The sequence below is a fragment of the Nelusetta ayraudi genome, unplaced genomic scaffold (genome assembly GCF_046127955.1).
Source record: "Nelusetta ayraudi isolate G7.1 ecotype Tasmania unplaced genomic scaffold, CSIRO-AGI_Nayr_v1 ptg000131l, whole genome shotgun sequence".
NCBI lineage: Eukaryota > Metazoa > Chordata > Actinopteri > Tetraodontiformes > Monacanthidae > Nelusetta > Nelusetta ayraudi.
The window spans coordinates 1787494-1809545 of NW_027466181.1; the positions used below are offsets into that span (position 1 = coordinate 1787494).

The window sequence follows — 22052 nt, forward strand, 5'->3', positions numbered from 1 at the left end:
CTTTTTTTTTTTTTTTTGAAGAGCACAACAGCTCAACTGGAAGCGGAAGTCAAATAAGCTACCATTTCTGGAGTGAAAGTAATGAAGCACGGTTTTCTATAAGCCCACAGAAAGAGCAGTTTAATGCAGATCATATCTGATCAAGTACTCACGGCAAGTACAACAGTTGTTTTTTACTAAATTCCTTTTGCTTCAACCACCTATACCTTTTACAGTTTCAACCAGTATTCAGTATCAGTATTCAGGTTATCAACAAACATACCTCGGACCAGCGCAAACAACCCTGACCTCCTCGGTCATCTGACTGGTGACATCACCACCCGGTTGTGTCACCCAGTGCCTTTCAGTCCACGCAGCTGTACTGTAGCGCAACAATGAGGTCAGAGAGACAAACGTCCGTGGGATCCACCAAGGGGAAATTCCTCCACTCACTCACTCACTCACTCAATCTTGGGAGTTTTTTTTACAGCTTTTTTTCTCATTTTTACAACCTTAAGTAATGACACGGGATAAGACCAGCCAAATATATATACTCAGCCATATTCTCGGTCTGACTCTTTAATGGATTATCAAAATGACACTGACAACAATAACAGCTTATCTTGTTTGCTCTGGATCTGGTAGCACGATCTGATTAGCAATTGTGTAACGTCACAGAAATGCAATTTGAAAAAACATAAAACAAACTTAAAAGGACCACTAAAAGTGGCAACAATTGTTCACATTGAAAAACGTACATGTAACAAGCTTTAGTTTGGCAACAGTGATCACCAAAGCATGTCACGGGTGAAAAGTGCATCATGAGGAAGTTCTAAAAATGAGACGGGGCGACGCTCTCGTGGATTTTCCCTCAGTGGCGTTACGTCAGTCCAGTGACCGTTGTGTCACAACAGCGACAAAATGTCAGCAGGGAGCCGATGGCACCTGTTGCTGCTGATCAGCGACGCAATCGGTCATCGGCACCCGCTGCTCCTCCTCCTGCTGCTGCTGCTGCTGCTCCTGACTCCGGTCAGCGCGAGCGTCGCAGCCGACGCCCAGCTCGCACAGCGAGCCCTCTGCGTCGGCTGTGGTGCACCTCAGCATGGAGATGCACCAGTTCCTGAAGTTCGACGACAGGACGAGGTAGAGCACAGGCCTGAGGCAGGCGTGGACGCAGCCGATGGCGGACGTCACCAGGAGGGCTACCTCGAGAGAACCGCCCGAGGTCGAATCGGCTTTGCGCTCGCTCCTGCTAGTGTCAACCATGAGCGCGACGTTGTAGGGCACCCAGCAGAGGAGAAAGGCCACCACCAGGGTGGTGACGGTCACAAAGTACCTGTGCTTCTGGAAACCTTTAACGCTGCGATTCAGCTGGAGAAGGACCCAGGAGCAGCAGACAATGAGGGTGGCAGCGGGCAGCACGAAGCCCAGCATGTGGTGACAGATCCGGCTGAACTTCAGCCAGTGAACTGATTTGCGAGGGTGTCTGAAAATACACAAGGTTTTCGCTGGCGGCGGCTCCTTAAAATCCGCATTGAAAAGCCAGTCTGGAATGGAGAGGACCAGCGAGAGGCCCCAGACCACCACGCAGCAAATCAGAGTTAACTTGGGCTTCTTGGCCGAGAGCAGCACTCTGTCGTGGACGATGGAAATGCAGCGATCCAAACAGATGCACACCAGCAGGAGGACTCCACAGAAGAAGTTGAGCTAAGGAGAAGACAATGGACAGCATTTTCAAGGCAGCTCATGGAAAGAAAACATACATAGCAAACAGTGGTCATACTAATCCCCGTTTTATGACATCACATCTTTCTGATATGAGTTGTGATGACGGGAGTAAAATCAAGCACACACTAAATAAATAGATAAACATAATAAATAAAGATACATAGAATTCAATACACAAATAAATAAATAAATGAATCTCAAAAGGCAGAACAGATTCTGTTCTTATGCCTCACTGCTATTATTTTTAATGTGAAGAGAAATGCTTCCCAAATGAAAGCAAAGCAGCTTGTTTTTAGTGACTTTGATGCAAAACATACTAAGATAATAACTTCAATGCGGTCAGGTTCTTTTAAATGTTGCAGATTCTGCCTTTTTAAGCATTAGAATATTAGAAAGCAGAAATGCCTCAGTGAGTGAACTTTCACTTACTCCTTTTTTAAAACCACTCCTCCTTTTCCCAGTGACATTCTAGGGGACGCAAAGAACTGCTGAAGTCATTTAAACTCTATAATGGTCGAAAAGCGTGATAAGCTGGTCTGCCATGAGTCTTCAATCAATCACATACAGCTGGGAAATCTCATCCTCACTGATAAGGCCTCTCCCTTTCCCCGTCTCTGCGCAAAACCCTGCACTTACATTGAAAACGGCCCCGTTGATCCTGCAGAGGACGCCTGCGAAGCACCACCCGCACGCCTGGGAGGCCTGCGCCGCCCAGAAGGGCAGCGTGACCAGCAGGAGGATGTCCGCGATGCCCTGGTTGAAGACGAAGGCGTCGGACACGGTCCAGGTGGACTTCCTCTTCAGACCCAGGGCGGCCATGAGGAGTCCGTTCCCCAGCAGGCCCAGCACGGTCAGCAGCGAGAACCAAATGTGAATCCAGGCGGCGTTGGCATGTCTGTGATCAAAATCGTCCTTGTACTCGTAGTTCTCGTCGTAATCGTAGCTGCCATTCAGGCTGAACAGTCCGTCGAGATCCACGTCCATTCTCGCCTGCAAGCGAGGGAAGCAAGATGTCAGGCACCCACAACAGAAAAAACCCCAAAAAACTGGAAGCTCCAGAGGATGGGAGGAGATATAAACGTTTGTCTGTGTGCGTGGGGGGGGGGGTCACTGTGAATGTGTGAGTGTGTGTCGGCCAGCCATGTGAGAGTGAGTTATTGCAGCCATGAGAAGCCGTTTTTAAACAAACTCGTGCGTTTCTCTCAAGGAGGGAACTTCAGCGGGTGAAGCAATATTGGAATGACTTTGACAGAAAGCACAGTTCCTCCTCGAGAGACACGCACGCACGCACGCACACACATAGAGGGAGAGAATGAAAGTAAGAGAGATAGGGATCTATTCAGTTACATGCTGTCGAATCCGACTGAAAGAAAGAGGGTTTGTACAAAGCAGTACGTAAGCCCCGAGTGGAAGACGCCGCTGGAACAAAGCTCTACGTTAACTGGCAAAAAAAAGAAAGAAAGAATAAAAAAGAGAGTCGTTGAGCGATAGCTGAGGTCAAAAATGGATACAAGGCACATATGGTTTCGACCACAATCGAAAACAAGCGGAGGTGCGCTGCTGGCTAACGCCCTCTCGTCGAATTCAGCCAGCAAAGATGAACAAGTAGCCATTGAGGTGTCAGAGAGTTTTGCACGATACTGACCGCGAGAAGGTTGCAGGTTCGTCTCAATGTTGTAGATTCTGCCGCTGTGTGTTTGTGTGTGTCGACCGACAGCCGAGCAGCACACCGCCCGAAGACGTCGGTGAATTGGAGGAAGGTCGAGCAGCGTCACGCCGGGAAACGCATGATTTAAAATAAATAAATAAATAAATAAATGTATATATTAATAGTAATAAAATGAAATTAAATACAATAAATTCAGACGTTCACAGCTTTGCTGCAACTTTACGTGTCGCCGGGGAAATGTGTACAGAGAGGTCGCCTGTTGGCCATTGGAGACACCGTCTGAGAAACACCGGCTCAGCGGAAGCAAAACGCCAACAAAAAAAAGGCCACTTTACGAAAACGCACTTCACGCCTTTAGAGTTGTGACGCACGAACGCTCTGTACGTCCAACCCGTCGTCAACGACCTCACGTCCACTCCGCACAACGACAGTTTCGCTTTTTGTGTCGCTGCCTTGCTGACTGCAAAACGCGCTGCTCTTCATTGTCTCGCCAAACAAGTCTATCAAATCACACCATATATTCCGGTCAGTTGGTTTTCAAAATAAAATTCTAGGCTGGGTCATAACGGAAACGGAGACGAATATGAAGACAAGTGCCATTCAGTGAAAAGTCTATGGCTCTTGTCGCCTCCCGTTGTCGAGTTTTCGTGGAGCTGGCTCCAGCCCTCTGCCAGTGGCACCGGACAAGAACTTTATTTCGAAGACAGCATGGTCCCTTTCCGGATGTACATCTACTTCGACTTTACGTTGCTGTGCGCAAAACAGCGTGCGAGACAAAGATGAGCAGCGAACCCTTTGACCCACGAGATGGCGGTGTATGCTTCTGTTCATGCAGTCGAGGCTCCATAGACACAAAAGTCAGAGCCATCGATGACAAAGTTTTTGTTTTGTTTTTCAAAACTCTGCAGTTGGTCACGGAGCGTAAAAAGATATTTGACTGACAGTTCAAAAAAAATCTTAGATGAGCATTTTTGTACATGCAAGCTACATTGCTGGAACACAATACAATTTAATGTTTACATACATTTGTCTGTGCAAAACTGATATTAACAAATTGCTTGAATGTTTGGACCCCGGAAATTATGAAAAGACAAAGTAACTGAACAAATGAAAAAGGAAAGGTTTTAAATTATTCAGTCATCTGTCTTATTTGTAATGTACTGATGTTTTTACTAATACTATCTGAACGTCTTGTTCATTTCTGAACTGAAAAAGCCTTTTGGATGAGAGGCCAAACGTCTTCAAGATCACAAGAACAAGTCCAGTTGCCTCAACTTAACCCTTTTACATTAAGATGATCTGGACAACTTAGAACTTTCAAAGACATCACTATACTATACTAGAAATTTTGCTGACCCTAAACTGCTTTGGCTGGGAACAATAAGAACCATGTGCCACAATTCAACTCACCAGATATATTTACATAAATACATCTGACAAAACTTAGGGCTTGATGTGTCAGAGGTTGTTTTTTGTTATGATATGTTCTGTTTTTTCTGTTGAGAAAGTTAATTAGTCTTAATGAGTTTATTTCCACAGTTAACAATGCTGTGGTCAAAAGCTGACGACATAGCAAAACACATTTCAATGGCCATTCTGTTAGAAAAAAATAAAACCTCAGACGTTGACGCTTCATTATTTTTTTAATAGTAAAAACATCGGTGCTTTACAAACAAGACAGATGAGTCAGACGGTGTTTCCTCTTTTAAGTTCAATTTTTAAACATGCCACGGATACAAATGAATCATAAAAAAGAACTGTCTGTCAGACAGGAAAGGAGAAAAATCAACATACACACAGATTGAATGAAAACAGATTTTTTTTCATGATTTAACTAGGAAAACATTTTCTTTTTTCCCCTGAGAAGAAATTGTGTCAGATATGAATCAGCTCTCTTCATGCTACAACTCTCTGACACAGCACTTCAGTAAGAATGTTGAAATCTACGTTTCACAAGATTTAGCATACACCCAAATCAACACGTTTTCTCAGAAAGTCTCCCTGCCAGATCAGCATTTTTGAAACTTAAAAAAAGAAAAAGGTACACAATACAACAACAAAAATAATAAGTCATGAGCTGCACCATGTTTACACTGAGATGGAAAAGCACCAGTGGGGGAAAGGTGGTGGGGATGGGGGTGGGGTGGTCAATCTGCCCATGTGAGGTCCACAAATGCACAGGGGTCAGCCATCTTTGATAGCTAGCTAATGCTATGGAGATGGTGCTGCATTTCAAGGCGCCACATTATGCCAGGTTCTCATTACCAATAATGTCGAGCAATGATATTTGTTTCTGGCCAGTGAATTAACTTCGCAGAGTAGAGGAGATCCCTCCCTTCTTCTCGATCAGAGTCTGCGTCTATAGAGAAGTGAAAATCTGAAAATGTGAAAAACATGTGATGTACAAATTCCGTGTACATTTGCGTATTAGCAGGTAAAAAAAGACAATGAACCTTCATGACCACGATCCTGACGCATTCAATCTGGTACGTTGAACATAATAATGGCGGGATGTGATTAAATCACATTTTCTTGTGTATTTAGCTTAACCGTAAAAACAATCAGTCAATCAGACAATGATTACATGTTTTCAGTGCAGTGCTATGTGAAGCGACATATTATGATCCAAAGATGCTTTTCCATAATGGGCCTTTACAGATGGCCAACCTGTCGCAACACATGTCCCATCCTTTCACATAGGTTATAGTTTCCTGACAATTGAGGCGGGAAGAAGAATCCCCAGCTGAGAACCGCAAGTTATTTGGAACTTCAATTTTTTTCATATATACACAGACGCACATAAACTCCAAACCAGATGAGTAAATGCTGTTACACCATGACTGAGTAAGTCGTGTTCTCACTCTCTGCTGAACTGAAGGAGCCGGTCAATTTCCTGGTCTTCCTGCTCCTCAACCTCTTCATGCCTTTTTGCCCCAGCAGCTCCTTACACATCTTCACCAGCTCCCGCCTGAATTTCACCCCAACAAAACCATACAGAAGAGGATTCAGAGCGCAGTGCATGAGCCCCATGCTCTGCGTCACCAGCGTCCCGATGTCCAGCACGTAGCCGAGCATACAGCCTTTGCTCACGACCCCCAGCTTCTCCAGACTCGCCACCAGCTGGAAGCAGTTGTAAGGCGCCCAGCAGAGGACAAACAGGGACACCAAGGAGACGATGAGGCGCAGGGACTTGCGCTTCTGCCGGCGGCTGGCGTTGCAGAGGGACCGGAAGATGCGGATGTAGCAGTAGAGCATGATGAGCAGCGGGAGGCAGAAGCCCACAATCAGGCTGACCAGCTGCAGTCCCACGCGCCACTCGGTGACGTTATCCCTGATCCACTCCTGGCACAGGAGCACCACATGGTCATTCGCAATCTGGGTGGGTGCCACCTGCCTGAAGGCGAAGGCTGCGCCGCTCAGGGCCAGGCAGCACACCCAGATGATGGCACAGGTGACCTGGGCATGGCAGGTACTGCGCTTCCAGCTGGAGCTGACGGCATGGACGATGGCCAGGTAGCGGTCGAAGCTGATGCAGGCCAGGAAGAGGATGCCGCTGTAGTGGTTGAGGGAGAAGAGGGCGCCGGAGATCTTGCACAAGGCCAGGCCGAACACCCACTCGTGGGCCCACTGCACGGCAAACAGGGGGAGGGTGAAGGCAAGCAAGAGGTCGGAAATGGCCAGGTGGAGGAGGAAGGTGTCGGTCAGGGAGAATGCGCAGGGTCCGCCGCTCTGAGAGTTTCGGTAGCGGCGGATGACGCACAGCACCAGCACGTTGCCGACCACGGCCAGGATGAACAGCAGGACGTAAACAGCGGGGGAGTAGCGGCGTGCAAACCCGTAAATGTCCTCCTGCGGGCATGGAGCAGCGACTCGCCAAGCGCCCTCGGGGGGATTGGTGAAGTTTTCATAATCATCGAAAAACTGTTGAACAGAGGCAGGAAGCAACGTGTTCATTGTGAAAGATGAAATCATAGCCTGTCACGGAGCTTAGGTGTGGCAGTAATTTGGTATTTTATCCTTAGCTTTTAACAAACACAACTCACAAAAAGTTTGAGATATTCAGCCCTTGCAATAAAGTTTCAGAATGCAGCTAAAAAAGACTTGGTGAACAGATTTGACCTTACATAAACTAGTCTTTCACTGCTTATTGTGTAGCAAGATGACTAAGAAAGAATACACGCACAAATACACAGAAGTGTCCCAAAAATCTGCCATTGAGACCACGCCGAATTAAAAGATTGCAAGTTACTGAGAAAATGACATTTCCTGACCAATAGACATACATTCTTACAATTAATGAAACCTGTGAAGACCGAGAGATTACAGTAAAGTATAATCATCCACCTACCCAGTCGTCTGTTGTTACAGATTCCATTTTTGCTGCAAACAAGCACACAGAAAAAATAATTGAAACTCTTCAGCAGTCACAAACCAACGTATTAACCGCACGTCCTAAGTCTCAGGTTCCTTATCACACTACACAGATGGAGACAAGAACAGGAAGAAGAAGTGATACATTTTAGGAACTGACTCTTGCAGGATTCAGACAGATGCAAAGAAAAACGTCGCACTGGGAAGGGATGACTGTCACTGACGTCCAACGGTGACAGATTTGAGACCACTACATGGAAAAAAAAAGGTTTTTTTCGTCTGGGTTTTGCATCTTGTCTGCAGCAGGCCAATACTATTAACTAGGTTATATTATACTACTAATACTATTTTTTGATTGTGTAAAAAAGTAAAACAAGAAAAATAAAAGAACTGAACTTTTTTTATTACAATTTTCCACAAATGGAGAAGTGAAAGTGCAAGGTGGGCAGGAATTTCAGTGTCTCACTATGTTTTTCTTATGTTATTGTTTTGAGACGTTTGGTACTTTACTCACACCATGTTTTTGCAAAGTATCAATGATGCCTGTACACACACACACAAAAAAAATCTGTTACAGATTGAAGAAATGTATATGCACCCAATTGAAAAGTTAAGGTCTGTTAATCAACGTAATGTCCAATAAACTATCATGTCATATTTCATGGACTCAAGAGAACACCGCTTACCCTGTGAGATTCTGCAGAAATGACTGAATGGAAACTGAGATGCTTTGTGGAGCCCACAAAATATTATCTTCAAGTGGAAATCTACCACAGGAAACGAAACAAAACAACAACACTCACACAAAAAATATCACTCCTTCTTGAGAAGGTATGATCTGATATGTTCTAATAAATATAGACACATGCATAAATGGTTTGAATTTGCAAGACATTCTTGACTCTGTCTTTAGTTTGTGCAAAGATAAGCTCAAGAATGAATTTCTCCAGTCTTTTCAACTCCCTTTTATCCTCAGAAAAAGGAAGAAGATAGAGAAGTACCATGAAACATTTGCTGCTTTCCCCTTAATACCCAGGTTTACACCCTTGAAGTTGTCTATATACAGAGGACTTTTAAAATACTTTGTAATTATGTCCTGAATCCAGCCTGGCACAACCAGAATAATTACAAATTCAAAGATGAGAATTCGGCTGGTGCTTGCACACTTTTGTTTTGGTTCAACATTAACAGTGGCAGACAAAACTGCCTCTGCACACAACTGTGCAACTTCTGCAGAGTAATGAAGCAAATTATGCTTCATTACTCTTTTATTAAATTATTAGCAGCGGTTACACATGATGAAGGAGTTAATATAATTGGAAATTTTATATTGAAATTGCAGAAGACCCAGCAAAACAAGTGTGTGTGTGCGCGCGCGCGTGTGTTGAAATCAATGAGATGAAATACTTTGAAACAAAAATAAAAGATGAAAAGACTTTCATCTTAATTTGACGAGACCGCAGCTCTTTCAAATAATCCTCCCATTACTTGTTTCTTGTTTCGCTTTGCACTGCACTGCAGTGTAAAAAGCAAACACTCAGTGCTCTCTGGTGGTGAATCTTGAGTAGTGCTTAAAGTGGTCACGCTTCAAACAAAGTGTGGCGGCTACTTTTTTTTTTTAATCTTTCTTTCTTTTTCTTTTTTTTTTTGAATGATTTCTTTATGGCTTTTTCGGATCAGACAGGATGAAATGAGGATTTCAAAAAACTATACAGGCACCTCACAGTTCGTTGAAGCACTACTCGGCGAGGGGGGGGGGGGAAATGAAGCTAGAAATATGCAGCAGCAATTGAAACAGCAGTAGGATGTCACAGTGTTATGCTTGTGTGTATCATGTCTGGCATGTCTGTTTAAACAAGTCCATGGAGGCCTTTCTGCAAAGTCTGTGCATTCACTCATCCAATGTTATTCAAGAAAGGGGTCTTGTGTTACTTTCAGATAGTTGAGTTGTCCACTGTTCATTAAAATATGGAAGTGTGAAAATTACCATGTGTTCCTCTTTCGGCTCCTGATATCCTGCTCTTGAGAGGCTCACTGAGATAAAGAAGAAGTGGACTGCATTGGTGCAAAGCGGTAAGGCTCTCATTACTCTAAGCTCATAATAAGATAAAAACAACAACAACAACAACTATCTAGTCTCTAATAGTGGTTTCCGATCATGTACCATTTTAAAATGATGTGTTCTTTGTCTTTTAAGCTAAAAGCTTGCTAGATTTGTTTGCTTTTGTGTATCCAGGAAGTAACTACGTCTTGATAAGCAGGCAAAATGTTAAACCTACCATGGGATGATTTACAAACTATTCATCTAATGTGTCGCTATGCTGAATGACTTGTTTGTTTGTTTGTTTTTCAATATTATTGTCAGGAACATATCAGACACTTTGCTTTAGGGAAAAGGATGTGAAAATGAAAATGCATGGGCAATTCCTTGGCATTTTAAGTTCTTCTTCTGTGTCCTTATGATGGCATAAAAACAGAATAAAACAACAATACATTGTTCCTGAAATTTCTTGTGGAGATCAAGTGTGTTAAGAATTCTGTGCAAAATTAAGTTGCATCTATAGTAAAAAAAAAAAAAAAAAAACATGTCACAAACTGTTAATCTCTGTTCAATCAATTTGTCTGAAAAGAGCTATGATGTCTTGGTAAAATCACAAAATCCTGATGAGATCCACATGTTGTGTTGGCAAATGAAAACAAACACTGTCCAATTAAGGCAACTACATCTGTATTTTTGTTTCCATTTAATACAAATGAACTGGCTTTCTCTGTCCTTAGAGTTCAACAACTCAGAGGACCTCAACCAAGAGAGCCAGCAGCACAGATCAAGTCTAGATGGCAGGTCTTGCATGTCAGCTGCTAGCGCTCATGTGCATTCTGGGTGCTCTTCAACTTGTCAGAGGCTACAGCTTCAGGAACTGCATGGAGCACAAGAAAGGACAGGTCTTCAATTGCTACAATCGGAAAGAGGAGAATATGACGGCCATCATAGACGACCTGCCGTCGAGTGCCGTCAACCTCAGCATTAACACCAACCACGTGCCCCGCATCCGCAACAATACTTTCACACGTCTTCCCAACCTGCAGCTTCTCAGTCTGGATCACAACCAAATAAGAGACATTGAACAGCTTGCTTTCCACAACCTGACAGACCTGAAGTCACTGAATTTGTCCTTCAACTTAATATCAGCACTCAGCCCTACTGTGTTCGATGATCTGGGCAACCTCACCTTCCTCTCACTGGCCAGGAACAAATTAAAGGAGCTCCCGGGAGACATCTTCTCCACCCTCGTCAGCCTGAGCAATTTAATCATAAGGGAAAACTTCCTGAGAAATTTCACAGGGATTGCCAAGTCGATATCAGATCTCCAAAATCTTAGAAAGCTGGATCTGTGCCAGAACCACTTGACTTCTCTCAGCCACTTTAATGTGTCGCTACCCAAGTCCCTCAATGCATTGTACGTCTGTCATAATAGTCTGTCAACTTTGGGGAATCACAGCTCGCTTCTCAAGCCCATCCAGGTGCTCGACTTGTCTCACAATCCCAGGCTTTTAACAGAGGCTTTCCATGGAGTGGATCTAGAGGGTGTAAACTATTTGCGTTTGCAGTCAACAGGTGTCAACATTTTTGAGTTTTTGAATATCAGCAATATCTACGCAGGGCACGTTGATTTTTCCAACACAAGTTTAAAGGGGAGCACAGAGGTATTTAACCTATGCAACATTTTGCAGAAAAAGCTGCCTAAGATCAAGAATTTGGATCTGAGTCAAAATGGGTTTCAAATTGGGAAAAACTCACAGATACTCAATAACTGTCCTGAAATAAAAGAGGCTTTAAATGTGTCACACAATCAGATCAAAAATATAAATTGCCTTGACTTTCTAAAAAATCAAACGCAGGTCCAAGTCCTCAATGTGGAGCACAATCACATCACCATCCTGCCACCCTGTGACGAAGCTGTTCGTCTCCCAAATCTGATGGAGGTGACCTTTCGATACAACCACATCCTCTGGATCAAGTCTTTTGCTTTTAAAAACACACCAAATCTAAAAACACTAAAACTCAACATAAACATTATTTCATTTCTCGATCAAAAAGCTCTCAAAGGGCTAAATGGACTTGAAACACTTCGGCTGGACAACAACCTTCTTACCACCTTGACAAAGAACACCTTCGAAGATCTCATCAGCCTGCAAACCCTGAACCTTCGCAACAATCGTATTTCCGTCATCTTCAGTGAGACGTTCTTCCGCCTGGGAAATCTGACCATCCTAGACCTCGGTGGTAATAAGATCACGCATTTTCAACAATTGGGCCTTAATGGACTCAGACGTTTGGCTAAATTCTACCTGGATGGAAACAAACTCAAAAAGATTGATCCTTCTTTTTATCACGTATTTCAGGATACACTGACAGTGCTGGATTTACAAAATAATCAGATCAACTTCCTCAGTGAAAAGATCGAGGAAGCTCCATTTATGAATCTTTCAAAACTCAGCGATCTGAAACTGGGTGGACAGCAGCCCCATGGTCTCGCTTTTTTGCCAACTATTTTATTCCAGGGCCTCCATTCGCTCAGATCTTTGTACCTCACCGACAACAAGATCTCCTTATTTGGCTATGACGTCTTTGACGATCTGACAGACTTAAATTTTCTCTCACTGGATAGTTGTTGTGTCGGGGTGATGCAATTGCAGCCTGGCATCTTTAAAAATCTCAAAAACCTGACAACACTTATGATCGAAAACACAGGAATGCAGAACTTTTCAAAGGAGGTTTTCGGAAGCCTTACAAAATTACAAAAGCTTCAACTCGACCATAATGTGATGCAGCAAATAGACGTTGAGGCCTTGCAAAGCTTACCTAATCTGCATTACCTCGATATGCGTAGAGTTCCTCTGAGCTGCACCTGTGAGAACAGCATGCTGAAGAACTGGACCGAGAATAACCAAGATGTCTACGTGGTCTACCTCTATAACATGCAATGTCCTGGTGATGCAAAAACAAAATTCTACAAGTTTGATACCAGCGTTTGTTACATAGACCTCGGAGAATACATGTTTGTGGGCACAACGTTGGTGGTCTTTCTCTTCACATTCACTCCTTTGTTTTACGTCAAGCTTTATTGGAAGTTTAAGTACAGCTACTATGTCTTCCGCTCGTGGTTCAGTGAGCAGTGGCGCAGACTGCGGGAGGAGGAGGAAAATTGCAAATATGACGCTTTCATCTCGTACAATTCCTCCGATGAAATGTGGGTCATGGACCAACTGCTGCCCAACCTTGAGGGAAAGGGATCAAGTTTCAAACTTTGCCTTCATCACAGGGACTTTGAGCCGGGTCGCTACATTCTGGACAACATAGTCTCGGCAGTGTACAGCAGCCGTAAGACTGTTTGTGTGGTAAGCAGGAACTTCCTGAGTAGCGAGTGGTGTTCTCTGGAGATCCAGATGGCCAGCTACCGGCTGTTTGACGAGCACCGCGACGTCCTCCTGCTGGTGCTCCTGGAGCCGCTCTCTGACAGGCAACTGTCCTCCTACCATCGCATGAGGAAAGTGATGCTGAAAAAAACTTATCTTCAGTGGCCCGGGACAGAGTGTGTTGACCCGACGGAGTCACAAGAACTGTTCTGGAATCAGCTACGGCGGGCAATAGGAACGGGAAGTCGAACCAAAATAAAAGGCCGAGGACACGAGTGAGGACTGTGCAGCTCACACGCACAAATCAGATGAAAGTTACTTGCTTCTTTAAAATTTAGAGTCACTTCTGTTGGCAACAATGCTCAACTCAGAACTGTCTTCTGTGCAAAGGTTGTCACGCAGGAAAATTTTTTTACTAACTGTTCAAATATGATTTGGCATTAAAATATAGCCTACAATCAAAACTACAAGTCAAACAACCTTACAAGAGTCCATCTGACTAAATATGTTTTTTGTCTTTCACAAAATAACCAAAATAACTGTTATACCAGAAATACTAGTTGTAATAAAATATTTGTGGAAACACTTGTTAATGCACGCTTAAGAAGGAAAAAAATGAAAAAAGAAATCCAACTTTTTCCATTTCTATTCTTTTTTCTTTAGTCTTGTGTATGTATGCATGTATGTAGCACTATAAACAGTAAAGCACAATCTTTGTTTATCTTTGCTTTTTCATTAAAAAAAACAAAACTTAAACGACATGTACGTGTCAACAAAATGATTGCCAAGTCATGCATAGAAACAATACAGAGGTTTTTACTTTAATGGGATGTTTATGAACACCTTTTTATTCAGGGTTTTATCACACTTTAGAACAGTCTCATGGGAGGGAATGACCAGTGTTCAGGGTCTGGTAAAGAGAAAAGGGAATGTCCAGACTCTCTTTCGAGCATGTGAGACGGGGGGTAATTCGCCATATCACTGGGGTGGGACCGGAATTGGAAGGGACTTTTGTTATAAAGATGGAATGGGTTGTGGTGGTGGTGTTGGTCGTGGTGGTGGTGCAAATGGTGAGGTGTGGAAGCAGAAAAAAAAATATTTTCAAAGGGACCAAACAGATCCCCTCTGGTCTTCGGTCTGTTGAATCGGTCTTCCCAGTGCTGAGACGTTGGAGCCGTTTCAGCCCAGTCACAGGGCGCAGAGGGGGCAAAGACATCTTCAACAGCCACGGCTCCAGAAGGCTCAAAGTCTGTCAAGAACTGGGAGGAGGGGAGAGAGACATTGGTGTGTGTGACTACAAAGTCAAAGAAAGAAGAAGAATAAACATACCTGCTTCAAATTGCATTGTGGTTGAGAATTTGCATTTGCACTGCTTCTTGTATTTCCAAAGGATGCCCCTTGGTGAGTGTAAAAATGCGGTTTGGGGCCTGCTGTCGCTGCAATAAAAGGATATAGAGAGCAGAAAATAGAAAATAGAGTTAATAACTGCCAGTAAGCTATCACATCTTGTTTAGAGACACACATGAGAAATCATGTTCCTGCCCTTACGTTTGCAATGGTTATGTTGAAGAATGCAATTAACAAAAATTTAAAAACACGTTCCGTTTTAAACAACTTAGAGATTTAGACAGTCCAGTCAAACTTTAAAAAAAACTATTAAATAATAAAAAATTATTACCTGAAATGATCGTGTACTGTCTTAGTAAAATCAAAATTTATTGCAGTTCACCTCAAAAGTTCCTACCTGCCAGCAAGAACTCATCTGTATCGGTGGTGCTCATCTCCTGATCCTGGACTTCGCCGGCGGGATCGGAACAGAAACCAAAGCGCTGCTGCACTTGCAGGAGGTTCTCCTGAAGATGAGGTCCGTGGCTTTTGTCCAGAGCTTTCAACAGCACCTCCCTGCTCTCTGCCACCAGGTCCCTCTGTCTCAGGTATGGGAAGCGAAGTCCGTCGCACAAACTGGCTGCCACTTTCTTGATGGACTGAGAAACACAGTCAGGCTCTTGCTGTCTGTGACGGAAGCCAAAGGTTTCAGGGGTTTGGGGGCTGGAGGGCGTGACTGGCTTTGGGCTGAGACGGCGGACTTGTGTGTTGGAGATGGGAGACTCCGGGTTCTCTGGTGTGTCCACCCTACTGCACACTCTGGTCCTTTTCGAGATGTCTGACCGGGTCCTTCTGCTCTTGAACACCCCTACATTGAGGGAGCTGCGTTTCGATGACGCTGTGTCTTTACAACTTCTGGAGCGAGGATCCCGTTGCTGCCGTGGCCTCTGCGCTGGTGTAATGTGCGTGTCTGATTCGTGAACACTCTTTCCCTCTTCCTCTACGTCAATGTCAGGGGACTTTTTGGCGGCAATGTTTTTTTTAGCACATGGCGGAGGCTCATCAGCCTCTGAACACTGATTGGTGCAAAATGGAGAAGGCACGAGAGATGCTGAAGGAGGATGTGAAGTAACAGTTTTCTTTTTTGGGATTTCCTGTTCATTTTTCTCCACCTCCCTCTGTCTACTTAACAAGCGGTCAATATCAACAGACTTAACCTCACGGTTGAACAGACCTTGGTGTCCTGTCAAGCGGTTGTCTGTGATGATACTGGGCTCCTGTGCAGCAGGAACAACATTAGGCAGTGAAGGAACTCTTCTTGAGGGACAAGGACAGCTACTGTGACAGCACATGTGCAAATGTGCTATGTCTGTGCTTCTCGGATGTTGGCAGCGATGGTGATTTGATTTGGAGGCCTTCTTTGCACAACCTCTCAGGTGATTTCTCTGCCTGTGGCTCCTCAGTCTCTTAATTTTGACGTGACCACGTGTTTTACCACAGAGCATTGAAGGACTGCTGTCTGCAGTGATTCTGTTTGATGGGCAACACTTTTTATCTGCCACCTTTGATTGCTTAATAAAAGCAAGTGAAGCCCCATTTTTGTCTGAGGAAGTCCTGAAACACGTGCGGTTCATGTTGCGCGGGGGATCCCTACAAAGGCGAGTGTGGGAAACAGAGATAAAAGATGACATCTTCTCAGTCATCTCTGAGTCATCTCATTCTAAATAAATTGTAAAATCTACATCTATCCATGTAAATATTACTTATTTGTACACAACATTAAAATACATAAGATTAAATTGAAATAATAATAACAATAACAATAACAATAATAATAATAATAATAACGAGAGTTGATGTTTTCTACCTACTCTGCAGCAATATGAGTACTAGTTACAATAATTTGACCTATTTATCTGATGACAAAACGCTGGTATGTTTGATCGGTAAATTGAAATTATATTATGAAATTGAGACGCACGCGATTTGCTACCGTGATACTGGACATTCAATCAGTCGTCACAAAAATATATTGAGTATGCCAAGGTCCGTCGTTTTCAACCGTTTTAAATGTCACGCAACATTTTATTCGTCTGCACCATCCGGTCATCCCAGAAAGATCAACGATTGTTCACAACGTTTCTAATGCTAGCTAGTGAAGTCACTACTAACGTCATTAGCGGAACGTTAACGCCAACGTTAACGCCAGGTGCGACTCAACGTGCCCTCACCTGTTCAGAGTTATCTCTGACTGACTGCTTCTAAAAACTTGATTATTTTGCTTTTGTCAGAAAAAAATAATAATATTGAAATACAGAGGGGTACACCGATGGAGAAACATGTTAAACAAAGGTGGTCGTAATTAACAACAAAACTCACCAGCACAGTTCGAGCTCGTCTTTCGGCTGTGTGGAAATCGGACGTTGCTCGGCAACGCGCAGCGTATGCGTTTCTATGCGCAGCATCAACTCTCGTGAGCGCCGACTCCAGCGGGTGAATCCACTCACGCTATTGAGGGGGGGAGTAAGTGTTTTAAATTTGAGATTTTTACGTACCTTAAATTCATTTTTCGACATTTTTTTTTTGCCAAAGTTGTTTCTAAACTATAATCAAGTATTATCATCCATTATGTTTGAAAACGTTGCTTTCTGTGACAGCATGTAAAACAAATGTACAACTTCGATTATGGTACTTCCGATAACGGTGGAAATGAACTTCCTGAAACTGAACTGGGAGATGACGATGATTTGATTTCATGGTAACCCTTATCAAATAATATCCCTTATTGCAATAGCATTATAACTCTCACTTGCTGCCTTGATTTAACAGGAAATATTTTCCTGTTCACGGCTAGTCACTGTAGTCAGTTTGTTTAGCCACTGTCTCGTTCAAGTCCACCGTACTTATTTTGTGTCTCAGCAAGAGCGCTAGCCCCTGTGGCTAACATCTTCCAATTGTGCTTTGTATATAGCTTTCACTAGCAGTTAAAGCCTATTGGTGATTTTGTTTTCTGTTCTCTGTGATGTAAAAGAGTGCCAAGAAGCCAACGTGACGACTTTGCCGCACAGATAGAGCCCAGTCATGAGTGCAGAAGACCTAAACCCCGCCGCCACACCCACTGCCTGTGAGGACGTCCAGGGAGATGGGCGATGGATGTCTTTGGTGTGTACCATACGCTCTTACGCCTGCACAATGTTTTACACTGACTGCTTTACATTGTTCATCTTTATTGATCTGTTAAAATTAAAACAGAACAGTTGTGTATATTGTGAAAACATTAAGTAAATTATTCATCAACATTTGGGCATATGCTTCCATAAATTACTTGGACGCCAAGCAATTATGTTTAAAATCCACATTTAGGAATGACTTTAAGACTGCGTAAAAGACTGTGCTTCTGCTTCACTGTGAAAAGTTCAGCTGATGTCTCTCACCCTCAGGGGGAGACCTGTGATGCTCTAACAAACTTTATTCTATTTATAGCACAACCGCTTTCTGTCTGAAAGCAAAGACAAAGAGCCTGATGTCCTGTTTGTTGGAGACTCTCTTGTTCAGCTCATGCACCAGTTTGGGGTAAAAGAGATCACACGTCTTCTCTTTATTTCTTGCTCTTGTAGGAAGATAATCCCGTTCCCAGTCACATTTATGGATGTCTTTAAATATTAAGTTATCGTTTGAATTTGTCCTTAGGTATGGCGACAGCTGTTCTCACCTCTTCACGCCCTCAATTTTGGTGTGGGTGGCGATGCAACACAACATGTGCTGTGGAGACTTTGCAATGGCGAACTGAATAACATCAGCCCAAAGGTCCTTATTGCTGTTGGGGAAAAAAAAAAAAAACAGTAAAAATGCATGCAAGCATGATTGTGTATTTAAACGAAAGAGCAACTGAGCTACATTGTTTATATATATAATTTTGTATACAATTCAACATATTAACCCTGAATTCCTTTTTTTAAAGGTTGTAGTGTTGTGGGTGGGTACAAACAATCATGGACACTCTGCTGAGCAGATATGTGGCGGTATCATGGCTATTGTCCAAGTCATCAAGAACAAGCTCCCCAATGCTCAGACGCTTGTGCTGGTAGGTTTTTGCTGGTTTTCTTTCCTTGCAATGTAAGTCCTTCATGAAGGACACTGCCCAGGGCTATCAGTTGTTGGTTCACCATAACTGTACGATTACGTAAACAACATATATAGTGTACATCACATGCACATCTACAATATGATTCTTCTATTTGGGGCTTTCAAAGATGCATTTATTTGTAAAAGGCCTTTCGATATGTGACATGTATTTATATGTTTCCAGGGCATACTGCCTCGGGGCAAAATGCCAAACCCTGTGCGAGATCGAAACGCCACGGTGAACAAGCTGGTAGAGGAGACTGTATCTTCCCTCCCACACGCCTCCTTCCTCAACGTTGACCCCGGCTTCGTCCACTCCAACGGCAGCATCTCCCACCAGGACATGTACGATTACCTTCACCTGACACCTCAGGGCTACCAGGCTGTGTGCGACATCCTGCACGCCCGTCTCAAGTCCATGCTAGAAAATCCTGCTGAAAACTGAGCAATCCTACACTACTGCAGTGGTCCTCAACCCTGCCTCCAGAAAGCAACGGCACACAGTGTACACACCTTGAGTAACTGATAGATTCAGTTATTGAGGGATAAAATCTGCACACTGAATTTGTGTCCTCTTCTTAGCCAGGGTTGGTGACCACTGTTACAAATTTACGGGACCAAAAAGTCTTCTGTTTGAGATACACCCAGATATGAAATGTGCTAAGCTTTAGAGTGGAACAAAATCTTGCATCACATCTCATTAAGCATCTGTTCTGCTAGCCTTTGAATTTGAAGTTTCTTTTTCTTTGGAAGGACGGTCTTGTCTCAGTGCCACATGAGTGTAAGATCAGATAAGGAACACTCCTCATTCTACATCCTTTAACTCAATGATCAAAACATTTCTGAGGGATGGGACTGAAATATGATATATATAGATGAAGACATACAGAGATGCGCCAAATTTCCTTCATTGTAACAGACATGGGTCAAAAGGTTGCAAGCTGCTGTTTTAAAACATTTTGCGAAACCACGTGCTTCAGATTTCATCCCTTTAGATCTGTTTTAATAACACCATGTTTGTATGATGTATTGTGTTTCTGCTACAGGAAGTAGCTGAACAAGGTTGTAAGATTTTCTTTTTTTAAGTTCCACTAAATGTTAAATGCAAAATGCACAAACTATACTTACCAAAATTACAATTTTGTTTCTTCTTTCACAAGCTTCTGATGTGGCTTTATGCGCCTTTTTTTTTTTTTTTTTTTTTTTTTTTTTAAGATGCCTGAAGTTGTGTTCATTTGTAACACCATGTTTTTGATTCTCCACAACTCTTTCTTCCCTTTTGTCTCTTTGTGTTTGTGCCATCGTAACAGCAACTGATATGGACACGCTTGACACTTTGTGGCAAATGTAAATGTTTTCGAATGGGGTGTCGACTTGTATACATGCATCTTAATTGATCGTGTTATTGCACTTGTGCTTGGAATTTAACCTCTGCAACATAATGTCCCATCAAGCCATTTTGAATAGCTTTACTTCAGCACTGAAAGGCTTCTGATTCTCCTGAAAAATTGATACGCTACAGAAACCTGAATCTTCTCTCACAATGGCTGCTTGTGTAATTGGTAAAAGAATGCATTAAATACGGAAAACAACATGCTTCTCCAGCCTACTTCATTTACCTTCAGCGGTCTGTTTGTCAAAGATAGAGGTTGGCAGTGATGCAGTGCTTGAGTTTCATGCATCAAGACCAATCACAAAGGAGCAACTTTATAGCGAGGTGATTAGATCCAGGAGATATATTTCTTTCGCTTGACTGGCTTCGCTTTGGTTTCATGCTTCAAAAAAGACAGATGGATTTCTGTCACTGGAGGAGGGGCAACATGTCTGATTTTGTTCCCATCCTGCATCCAGTCACCTGAGGTCCTCATTTATTTATTTTTAAGTCACATTTTACCACCCATATGACTACAGATTTCCAAGATGAGAACAAATATTTTCAGTATTTGACAGGTGTTGCCACTCAGTCTCATTGGCCACTTAGTAGTGCTGTACAAACCTTGGCTATAACCAGTAGCTATTTGAGTTACTGTTGCCTTTCCATGGTCTACAACCAGTCTGCCATTTTTGACCTCTGACACCTTATATCAAGAAGGCATTTTCAACCCAAAACATGAAGTGCACATACACACACACACACACACACACACACTGCTCCAAGTGAAACGGTGCAGTAGCCCTGTGAGAAAAGTTTGTGTCCCTCATCTCTTTTGCAACAATGAGCTCTTATTTGATTTTACGCACTCGTCTTCTATTCCCACATCTTTTTTGGCCGTGACACAACCACGCCTCATTAACTGGCACCAACTGTAAAGGTGCTGCATGGGTGTGATGCATCTTACCTAAAAGTTAAAGAATGCACTGTGGGTATAGTTACAGAAATGGAGAGTGTCTTTTGTGAAGAGGCACATCAACGGCGGTCTCATTCTGTCACAGGGACTGAATTTAACGTGCGCATCAGATTTCTTGTCCCTCAATTTCCAACTCCAAACCGGCCACACCACAGCATGGACTGGAGGATCTTTTTGCCGTTGGTTCTTGTGCTCTTCTTATTTGCTGATCTAAGCCAAGGTATTGTACACTTACTTGAAATACAATTTGAATTTTTCAAATTCTTGTACTCATTTATGTTTGACAAGGAAAATGATAATCCATGACAAAAATAACATTGTTCTTATTTTGCTATTATTTTAAAAGGTCTTCCTGAGACCTATGAGAACTTGTCAACCGTCAGCACATTCACTAGTCGTATGTATTCTCACCAGAGTGAGTCTTGACGTGCTGTATTTTAGTACTGATGCAATGATACTGTTTGGGTCATTGAAGTTGGAAAAAGTTTAAAATGTGGCCTCTGCTACAGCCCCCTCGTTGACTGCGGCAAAGAGAGTCACCAAGTCAAGACAGCACACCACACTGTGTCCCTGCAAAGGTGAAAGTGTTGACTTACAAGTATTAAATCTGCAAACTGCTTTACCGCAAACTTAGCTGCTGATTTCTATCTTTGTGTGTTGGGCCACCTGCAGGAACAGAAAGACGGGCAATGAAACAACACTTTGATTGTCAACTGCCTGGGAGACGCTACTGCAAAAGACGTAAGCTTCATGTGGTTATTTAGTTTTATTAAAACAAAAACTAATGAAGGAAGACCATATCAAAGAGAAACGGCACGTAATATTAAGTGTTTTTCTTTTCACCTCCTTTTTATGGTCGGATCTCTCCTAACTAAAGTGAAAACCCTCTGCCAAAAGGAGAAAAAGTGGAATCTGAGGATGTGCAGTGTTTTCTCCAAACCTGGCAGGAGTTCTCTTCCCAGTGCCCCAATGTAATTTTTTTCTTTTGTTTCCACCTGCGACGAGGAAACGTGTATTCACTTTTTGCAACGCTGTATGTGGTTTCAACTCAAATGATACGCTTCTAGAATGAGTCTCTGCGGCACCTT

General features: G+C 43.0%; 4 protein-coding genes and 1 long non-coding RNA gene across 6 annotated transcripts; 2 read left to right on the plus strand and 3 right to left on the minus strand.

The window, feature by feature from the left end:
* Positions 1-26: 26 nt before the first annotated feature.
* On the minus strand, positions 27-3505 carry LOC142904732 (C-X-C chemokine receptor type 1-like). Of its 2 annotated transcripts, XM_076051013.1 has the most exons (3): positions 3353-3505; positions 2344-2697; positions 27-1686 (listed from the first exon to the last, which is right to left on the minus strand). In XM_076051013.1, exons 2-3 carry the CDS (start codon positions 2689-2691, stop codon positions 904-906), a joined length of 1131 nt encoding a protein of 376 aa, XP_075907128.1. In that variant the 5' UTR covers positions 2692-2697; positions 3353-3505; the 3' UTR covers positions 27-903. The 2 variants fall into 2 exon arrangements, with proteins under 2 accessions (XP_075907128.1, XP_075907129.1); XM_076051014.1 differs by lacking the exon at positions 3353-3505 and having other exon boundaries at positions 2344-2849.
* A 1495-nt stretch (positions 3506-5000) lies between these two features.
* On the minus strand, positions 5001-7899 carry cxcr3.2 (chemokine (C-X-C motif) receptor 3, tandem duplicate 2). Its single transcript, XM_076051012.1, has 2 exons — positions 7725-7899; positions 5001-7297 (listed from the first exon to the last, which is right to left on the minus strand). Exons 1-2 carry the CDS (start codon positions 7749-7751, stop codon positions 6206-6208), a joined length of 1119 nt encoding a protein of 372 aa, XP_075907127.1. The 5' UTR covers positions 7752-7899; the 3' UTR covers positions 5001-6205.
* Positions 7900-9700: 1801 nt separating this feature from the next.
* On the plus strand, positions 9701-13915 carry tlr21 (toll-like receptor 21). Its single transcript, XM_076051048.1, has 2 exons — positions 9701-9820; positions 10526-13915. Exon 2 carries the CDS (start codon positions 10583-10585, stop codon positions 13442-13444), a length of 2862 nt encoding a protein of 953 aa, XP_075907163.1. The 5' UTR covers positions 9701-9820; positions 10526-10582; the 3' UTR covers positions 13445-13915.
* LOC142904759 (uncharacterized) lies at positions 13886-16170 on the minus strand. The gene is made up of 3 exons (XR_012929443.1): positions 14910-16170; positions 14495-14601; positions 13886-14424 (listed from the first exon to the last, which is right to left on the minus strand). It is a non-coding gene; the product is annotated as an uncharacterized LOC142904759 (long non-coding RNA).
* A 930-nt stretch (positions 16171-17100) lies between these two features.
* Positions 17101-20214, plus strand: pafah1b3 (platelet-activating factor acetylhydrolase, isoform Ib, gamma subunit). Its single transcript, XM_076051050.1, has 6 exons — positions 17101-17249; positions 17523-17653; positions 17975-18064; positions 18182-18298; positions 18453-18575; positions 18801-20214. Exons 2-6 carry the CDS (start codon positions 17573-17575, stop codon positions 19059-19061), a joined length of 672 nt encoding a protein of 223 aa, XP_075907165.1. The 5' UTR covers positions 17101-17249; positions 17523-17572; the 3' UTR covers positions 19062-20214.
* Positions 20215-22052: the final 1838 nt, after the last annotated feature.

What these genes read in the sequence shown, in the direction of transcription:
- LOC142904732 (XM_076051013.1), bottom strand. Translation starts at nt 2,691, where the DNA reads ATGGACGTGGATCTCGACGGACTGTTCAGCCTGAATGGCAGCTACGAT. An exon ending in TCAACGGGGCCGTTTTCAAT is followed by an intron (nt 1,687 to 2,343) that starts GTAAGTGCAGGG and finishes TCTTCTCCTTAG; the next exon opens with CTCAACTTCTTCTGTGGAGT.
- cxcr3.2 (XM_076051012.1), bottom strand. Translation starts at nt 7,751, where the DNA reads ATGGAATCTGTAACAACAGACGACTGG. An exon ending in CTGTAACAACAGACGACTGG is followed by an intron (nt 7,298 to 7,724) that starts GTAGGTGGATGA and finishes TCTGTTCAACAG; the next exon opens with TTTTTCGATGATTATGAAAA.
- tlr21 (XM_076051048.1), top strand. Translation starts at nt 10,583, where the DNA reads ATGGCAGGTCTTGCATGTCAGCTGCTAGCGCTCATGTGCATTCTGGGT.
- pafah1b3 (XM_076051050.1), top strand. Translation starts at nt 17,573, where the DNA reads ATGAGTGCAGAAGACCTAAACCCCGCCGCCACACCCACTGCCTGTGAG. An exon ending in ATGGGCGATGGATGTCTTTG is followed by an intron (nt 17,654 to 17,974) that starts GTGTGTACCATA and finishes TTCTATTTATAG; the next exon opens with CACAACCGCTTTCTGTCTGA. An exon ending in AGCTCATGCACCAGTTTGGG is followed by an intron (nt 18,065 to 18,181) that starts GTAAAAGAGATC and finishes ATTTGTCCTTAG; the next exon opens with GTATGGCGACAGCTGTTCTC.